At 63.9% G+C, this 8005-nt stretch overlaps 1 protein-coding gene across 1 annotated transcript; it reads right to left on the bottom strand.

The window, feature by feature from the left end:
- Nucleotides 1–1046: 1046 nt before the first annotated feature.
- Nucleotides 1047–4072, bottom strand: EMIHUDRAFT_371788 (hypothetical protein). Its single transcript, XM_005762276.1, has 12 exons — nucleotides 3949–4072; nucleotides 3857–3901; nucleotides 3176–3241; nucleotides 2993–3103; nucleotides 2864–2921; nucleotides 2564–2676; nucleotides 2451–2495; nucleotides 2315–2380; nucleotides 2138–2248; nucleotides 1841–2041; nucleotides 1483–1518; nucleotides 1047–1347 (listed from the first exon to the last, which is right to left on the bottom strand). Exons 2-12 carry the CDS (start codon nucleotides 3884–3886, stop codon nucleotides 1207–1209), a joined length of 978 nt encoding a protein of 325 aa, XP_005762333.1. The 5' UTR covers nucleotides 3887–3901; nucleotides 3949–4072; the 3' UTR covers nucleotides 1047–1206.
- Nucleotides 4073–8005: the final 3933 nt, after the last annotated feature.

Genomic DNA, 8005 nt, shown 5'->3' with positions numbered 1-8005 from the left:
GGCTGAGCCCCCCCCCCCCCCCGCGCGGCCATTTCCTGGCCTCTCCCGCCACACACTCCGTCAGAACCCTCTCCCCCCTTGCACAACAGGAATTTTGGAGGAACCGGCAGAGGATGGAGTGACGTGACACACACACACACACACACACACACACACACACACACACACACACACACACACACACACACACACACACACACACACACACACACACACACACACACACACACACACACCGCTCACCCACGCGCACCGGGCCTTGCACTTTGAATGCCGTGGGGCTCCTGTCGTTAGACGTGGAGACGCGAGGGTTGCCCCCCCTTGCCCCACCACCTCGTGTGTGTGGAGAAGTTTACCTTACCTTACCTTACAGGAATTTTGACAATTAACCAGTTGGACCGGTGAGGAAAGGCACGAATCAGAATGAACTATGGGCCTGCTCATCCCGGAGTGGTTCGATCCCACATAAACCCGAGACGGTGACGGGATGCTGGCTGGTGGTCTCAGGCCCAGTGAGGTAGTGCATCAGACTATCCCGGATCCTGCTGAACGAGCTCCTCTTGTAGCTCGATCGGTCACACCGCCAAGCGCCATCACCGCCGACGTCTCCCTGTGAGATGATGGAGAGGGGGGACGACACTGCTTCAGCAGCGTGCACCTCGATCCTGTACCGTGTTTGTTATGACCACCCCCAATGAACACACCAGTGAGGGAGGGCGAGACGATCGAGGGGTCCCGTACCATGCGGAATCGACCCTATCCAGTGCTCAAGTGCTCAAGTGTGCGCGATCCTGTGTTGTTATGACCCCCCCGCGCCCCCCCCTCCCTTCTGAACACCAGTGAGGTGGTGGTGCCGCAGTGGTGGAGGGGCCCTCCGACGTCCGAGGCTCCGAGGGGGGCGAGACGGACGAGTCATGGTGCTCAAAAAGATATGCGACGCGGTGTATCATTCACTTTATGCCACCGTTGCATATCCGGATATGCAACGGTGGCATAATCCATAAAGTGAAATTGTGAATGATACACCGTGTCGCAAAACTGGCCGTCGCAAGATAAAACTTAAAAGTGCTAAAAAACAGCATTAACCATTATTTTGGACACAGCCGTACCTCGATCAGGTTCTCTCACAGCTGGAATGGATGACGACACTAGATGCATAGGCCATAGCGGATGCGCCGCTCTCGATAACAAAACTGAAGGCGTGTATCACTTGGCCGACCCTTGCTCCTCGTACAGCGACGGCCGGCGCGAGATGAGCTCGTAGAACTGGATGGTGTCGCCGCTCTGCAGGTCGGCGTAGTCGCGGAGGATGAGCCCACACTCGGATCCCTTCTTCATCGTCCGCACCTGGTAAGGTCACGCAAGGTTAACGTCTCCACACACACAAGGTGGTGGGGCAAGGCAAGGGCCAGGCGACCCTCGCGACTCCACGTCTAGACGACGGGAGCCGCACGGCATTCAAAGTGCAAGGCCGTCCCGCACCTCCTGCTTGAAGTGCTTGAGCGAGATGACGTCCCCCTCGTGGATCACCTGGTGCCGAGAGGACCCGAGATGACCCGAGGTACCCGAGAGGACCCGAGAGGACCCGAGAGGACCCGAGACGACCCGAGAGGATCCGAGGTACCCGAGAGCACCCGAGAGGACCCGAGAGGACCCGAGACGACCCGAGACGACCCGAGAGGACCCGAGAGGACCCGAGAGGACCCGAGGTACCCGAGAGCACCCGAGAGGACCCGAGAGGACCCGAGACGACCCGAGACGACCCGAGAGGACCCGAGAGGACCCGAGACGACCCGAGAGGACCCGAGGTACCCGAGAGCACCCGAGAGGACGCCCCCCCCTCTTGCGTCACCTCGCCGCCCCGCACCACCCGCACCGCGCTGCCCGCCGAAGCCTGGCCGTCCGTCACGCGAGAGCCGGCGACGGCGGTGTGCTTGGACATGCCGACGGCGCGGTCCTTGCGGTTGAGTGTGAGCGTGAAGACCTCGAGCACCTCTGCCTGCCCCGTCTCCCGCGCCTCCACCACGGGCTCGATCGCCGCCTAGTCCCGGCCCCAACCTCGGCTCAATCTCCGCCCAATCTCCGCCCAATCTCCGCCCCCGCCGCGCGGGTCGACGGCCGGGGCCTCCAGCATCTCCTTGGCCGCGTCGACGAGGGCGTAGATGATGCTGTGCGAGTGGACGGGCACCTGCAGCGTGGCGGCGAGGCCGGCGGCCTTGCTCTCCAGAGGCACGTTGAAGGCGATCACCTGCGGGACCATCTCTGGTCTGCAGCGCTACTCTCGACGCTGCCGCGAGGCTCCTCAGGCGACCGCCTGCGCGCCGACGCTCTGCGCCAGCTGCACGTCCGACTCTGTGACCGGCCCCACCCCCTCCCGCACCTAGGGGGGTGGGTTTGGGTACTGTGGAGGTAGGGGAGGGGTGCCGACCGGCCCCACCCTCCCCCGCCACCAGCTTGAGCTCGACACGCGTGCTCGGGAAGTGGGACAGGCCCTCCCGCGCGGCCTGTTCACAGCTGTCGGCCCCGTGTAGCTGTGAACAGGGGAGTGGGGCGACACCCTCCCCCGCGCGGCCTCGAGCGAGCCAAACGACTCCGCCTTGAGCAGCGCCGGCAGCAGCTTTGCACCTCCCCCCTTCCTCCCGCGCCGCGGCGCTGCGGCGGCGAGCGCCTGCGCGTCGGCACACAGGAGGGAGGCGTCGTGTGCACGCTTCCCAGGGAGAAGGGCAGCGCGTGGGGGTGTGTGTGTGTGTGTGGGGGGGGGGGGGGGTTCGGGTACCGTGGGGTAGAGGATGGGTTCGGGTACCGTGGGGGTAGGGTATGGGTTCGGGTACCGTGGGGGTAGGGGATGCGCCCGCCTGCGCCTCGGCACGCAACAGCCGGAACTCGACAACCTCCTTGGCGCGCGCCTCGGACGGCACCACCAGCAGCTCGTCGCCTATATAAGAGGCGCCGCTGCAGGGGGGGAGAGACGAGACACCGACGGCCCCACCAGCAGCAGCTCGTCGCCAGCTCGCGGCATCACTCGCATGCCGCTCACGCGCACCGGCACGGCCGGACCCGCCTCCGACAGCTGCGCCCCCTCCTCATCCAGCAGCAGCCGCACCTAAGGGTAAGGGGGGAATGGATGGGGAGCTGTGGGGAGATATGCCCCCTCCTCGCCCAGCAGCGGCCGCACCTTGCCCCAGCTCTGGCCGGCGACAACATGGTCGCCCTGCCGGAGAGCGCCGCGCTGCACCAGCACCTGGCGCGTGCACAGGCGCGGGGGAGAAGTGTGTTCGAGACCTCGCGAGCGGGCGGTTATTCACAGCTGGGCAGTGTGGGATGGGCAGGGGTGGGCAGTGTGGGTTTCACACCCGGGGCAGGTAGGGGATCGAACAGGCCAGTTGTGCGGCAGTGTGCGGGCAGTGTAGTGCGGCAGGGCAGGGCAGGGGCAGGGCAGGACAAAATACGGAGGGCGCATACACGAGAGAGGCGGATGACGCGCGGCTGGCTGGATAGACAGACGCGAGGGTCTACGATCTACACTCGGCCGGCTCGGCAGCACTGAAAAGCAATGGGCAACGGGGCGCAGGGCCTTCTGCTGCCCGTGTGTGTGTGTGGCGCCGCATCTGCGACCTAAACACACTCCAGGGGCAGGGGGGCCCCGCCATACTGCTGTGAATACGTCCCGAACCCACAACTGCGACCCGGCAGCATCTGCTGCGCCGGAGGGTTGTTGGGGAGCGTGGGTTCCGCCGGGTACCCACACCAGTGTGTTGATGGGACTCCCCGTACCCCCGCCGTGATTTCTTTTTCACAGGTGCCACCCGGAGTTGCTCCTAGGGAGAGGGGAGAGACGCGCGGCGGCGGGTGGCACCGTGCTGAGGATCCCGAGACCCTTGCCCATCACCGACTCGAGGACCTATGGCGCATGTGGCGTCTGTGCTGCCCGCAGGCTCACGAGATAGCCTGCACGGCCTTGTGGCAGTTGATCAGCGCGTGGCGGGGAGGAAGCGCGGGGTAGCGTAGACGCGGCACAAGAGGTGATCGGCTGAGAATGAAGAGAGCATAGCATCTCGGCGAGGACCGTCCCCATATCTCCCCATATCTCCCCATATCTCCCCATATCTCGGCGAGGACCGTCCCTTCCGCGGGTCCGTCGGGCGCCGCGCGCAGCTCGAGCATCTCCGCCTGCAAGGTGAGATGTGGGGAGATATGGGGAGATATGGGGGAGATGTGGGGAGATATGGGGGAGATATGGGGGAGATATGGGGGAGATATGGGGGAGATATGGGGGAGATATGGGGGAGATGCAGCTCGAGCATCTCCGCCTGCATCATTGTTATTCTCATTCTTATTCTTATCATTGTATGAGTACGGAGAGGAGCTCATCCCTCGCATCTCCGCCTGCATCACTGTGATTATTGTTCTTATTCTTATCATCCGCCTGCAGCGCGATGCTGTCGAGAAGCTCTTCCAGCCCAACCCGCTTAGTCGCGGAGACTGGCACGAGCGGCACCTAACCTCGCGCAATCTCGGGTCATCTCGGGCGATCTCCCCTAACCTCGGGCAATCTCCAATCTCCCCTCGTGGCATGAGCGGCACCTCGCCGCCGTACGCCTCCATCTCTCCCCATCTCTCCCCATCTCTCCCGGCACCTCGCCGCCGTACGCCTCCAGCACGACCTGCTCGTCCAGCAGCTGCTGCGACAGCTTCGCCACTGCCTCGGGTCCGCCAGGTCTGTCCACCTTGTTGGCGGCGACCACCAGAGGGCACTGCACCTCCTTCGCATACCGAATCGCCTCTCGCGTCGTGTCCTGCGCGAGAGATGGGGAGAGATGGGGAGATGTGGGGAGATATGGGGAGAGATGGGGAGAGATGGGGAGATATGGGGAGATATAGGGAGTGACGCAGCGCGAGCCGTGCCTGCGCGAGAGATGGGGAGATATGGGGAGATATGGGGAGATGTTGGGAGTGGCGCAGCGCGAGCCGTGCCTGCGCGAGATATGGGGAGATATGGGGAGATATGGGGAGAGATGGGGAGAGATGGGGAGATATGGGGAGATATAGGGAGTGACGCAGCGCGAGCCGTGCCTGCGCGAGAGATGGGGAGATATGGGGAGATATGGGGAGATGTTGGGAGTGGCGCAGCGCGAGCCGTGCCTGCACGCCCGCGTCAAGCGCCACCACGAGCACTATCAGATCCGTCGCGTGTGCGCCTAAGGTAAGGGTACGGGACACTTCTCCACACACACAAGGTGGTGGGGCAAGGGCCAGGCTAGTCCCTCGCATCCCCACGCCCGGCCACGGGCAGGAGCTGGCACGGCATTCAAAGTGCAAGCACTGGCCCGGGGCACGTGCGCACCGCGTTCGCGCATCGCAGCAAACAGCTCGTGGCCCGGCGTGTCGATGAAGGTGGCGCCGAGCTCCCTCCCTCCCGACGCGCCGACCGAAAAGGCAGAGATGGCCTGCGCGTGAGCCCAACAGAGGCATTCTCAAACAAACAGCAGTGCGTCCTACGCGAGAAATCGGCGACGGCCGAGAGGTTGCCTGCGTGATGCCTCCGGCCTCGCCCGCGGCGATGGAGGAGCCACGCAGCGCGTCAAGCAGCGAGGTCTTGCCGTGGTCCACGTGTCCCATCAGCGTCACCACCGGCGGGCGAAGCGGCAGCTCGGCGAGCTCTGCTGCGGACGGCGCCGGCCGCGGGACGGCGTCGACTTGCTGCAGCGAGACGGAGCGGCCGGTCTCGAGGGCGACGAGCTCGATGAGCTCGCGGCCGACCGGCGCGCTCTCCGACGCGAGCGGCTCGCCCAGCGACTCTGCCAGCGCCAGCAGACCTTCCGGAGACATGCCGAGCAAGCCGGCGAGCCTGCCAGCGCTGCACAGCTCCGGCACCAGCACAGGATCGCCCGGGCCGCGGCGGCGCGCAGCCTTTGGCGCACCGCTGGCCAAGTGCCGCCTGGGCGAGGCGCTGGCGAGGCGGCCATCCAGCGACTGCCACAGCGGCCGGCACAGCAGGCTCCGATGGCATCGGGTCGTCGCGGCGCGCATGCTGCCTAGCGAAGAAAAGAATTCGCGCATAAAGATTGGGGTAGGGGCCCTAACTCGTGATAGGCCACTAGTTTCCCGCAGGAGACTCACGGAGATCCTCTCCTCTCCTACCTCTTCTTCTGCCTCTGCGTCCTTCACGGACTCTCCATGGACATCTTTTACTTCATCTTTTACGGAAGTTTGAACTTCCGTGTGTGTCGGGCGCTCCCGCCCGCTCGCTGCTCTGATGAGCGCGGCTTCCGCTGCTCTCTCCTGCTCACCTGGCCATGACGCCGCTCCTCGTCCTTGGCCGCGCCAGGCTCTCCTTCCTACTGCGCCAGCCCTTCGGCTGCACCAGTTCTTTCTTCTCCGCCTCGTCGGCGGCGCGGAGTGGTGGTCGGCTCTCGGCTGCCGCCTCCGCCTCTGTCTAGGCTTTTCCCTCTCAGCAAAATCGCGCTCTACATCGCTCTACAACGCACGCAGTTCGTCACGCAGCCGATGTAGAGCTCTACAGCTCTACAGCGCTCCAGAGCGCTCTACATCTCTACAGCTCTACAGCGCTCTACACTCTACATCCTCTACACCCTCCCTCAGCTGAGGACCTCTTGTCAATGTGGACCTTTCGGTGCCTGGTGCACACGATCGGAGTCAGAGGACCCATACAGCCCACCACTCTCGCTGTGAAAATGTACCAGCGGCCTCAGCGAGCCGACAAATAACTGCTCCTCTTGCCACTTCAAGAGAGAGGTGAGAGTCTCTCTCGTGCTGAGAGGACCTCCCGTGAGGACCTCTGCCTCGCTCGGCCTGAGGACCTCTAGTGCGGACCTTTGTCGGTGCCTGCACTCGACCGTCGATGTGGAATCGGATCGATGGGCAAACCAAGAGCCATAGATGAGCGACCGAGCAGTAGGCGGTGCCCTGGCGGTGCCTGCTCTGATCCGATATGATCGGAGATCGGCCGCCATATACCATTAAAATCTGCATGGTCCATGGAACCAGAAAATGTAATATGGTGCAAGTTTTGTGCCCAGAGAACGCCATGTGTGCTTGGGGGCACATTCGCACATTAACACATACACAGTATTCACTAACTATTCACAACGCACACGTTCTCGAGGTACGAGGTTCTCGAGGTGGGTATCCTCTGGCGTTGGGTCGGAATTTTGGAGTCTTGTACAGCACTGGCGGCCGCAGTGCGTTGATTGATTGATGGGAAGGCGAAACACAGTCCGACCCGAACGACTGGGACACCAACGCGGTATGGGTGGACGCTAGACGGGCGATGACGGTCACACAGGAGCGACACACAGAACCACAAGACAAGACACTCAGCCAACAGGGCGGCTGCCACACATCCTGAGCGAACTTCCCTAGTCACCCGCGGCCGGACTCCATCCGGCACGCGTCGCTGGGCGCTCAGGCCGTGGTCGTCGCTTCTTGAATTCTTTTTCTGCTGTGGGCACACCCGCGCGCGAGCGATTAGGCCAGGCCCGAAGCCTGACTCAAGCCAAGGTTGAGCACAGGGACAGGGACACCGTACTCACGTACTGACATCCCGCCCCGCGCCAGGGGCGGTGGCGCGCGCCGCGCCGGGACACTTTGGACCCGCAGCCTGGCATACGCCAGGCCACAGATCCGCCGGCAGAGCCTTAAAGCTGCATCTGCGATCCGCGCCGGCTCTCAGGAGAGATCCGGCGCGGTGCTGACCGCGTCCTCGCAGGCCACCGAGTTCACGATGGTGTCCGGAGGGAAACGGTGCAGCTGCGGCATGTCGCAGTGCGGCATGCCGCGGTGCGTCACGCGGCGCTCCTGCAGCAGCGCGCGCGCGGTCGTGAGGAGGGAGCAAGCCCTTGAGCTGCTGGCGTAGTCCATCGCCCGCGCACGCGCGCCGGCCTTGAGGTGGTTCCAACAACTGGCCCAGGGGTTGAGACCCTGCGGCGTTCACGTACGGACCCGCCTCGGTTCGTATGGCTAACCTGTTGGCGAGCGGTGCCTA

This window comes from Emiliania huxleyi, assembly GCF_000372725.1.
Source record: "Emiliania huxleyi CCMP1516 unplaced genomic scaffold EMIHUscaffold_685, whole genome shotgun sequence".
In the NCBI taxonomy this organism is placed as follows: domain Eukaryota; phylum Haptophyta; order Isochrysidales; family Noelaerhabdaceae; genus Emiliania; species Emiliania huxleyi.
This window is presented reverse-complemented; position numbering and strand designations above follow the sequence as displayed.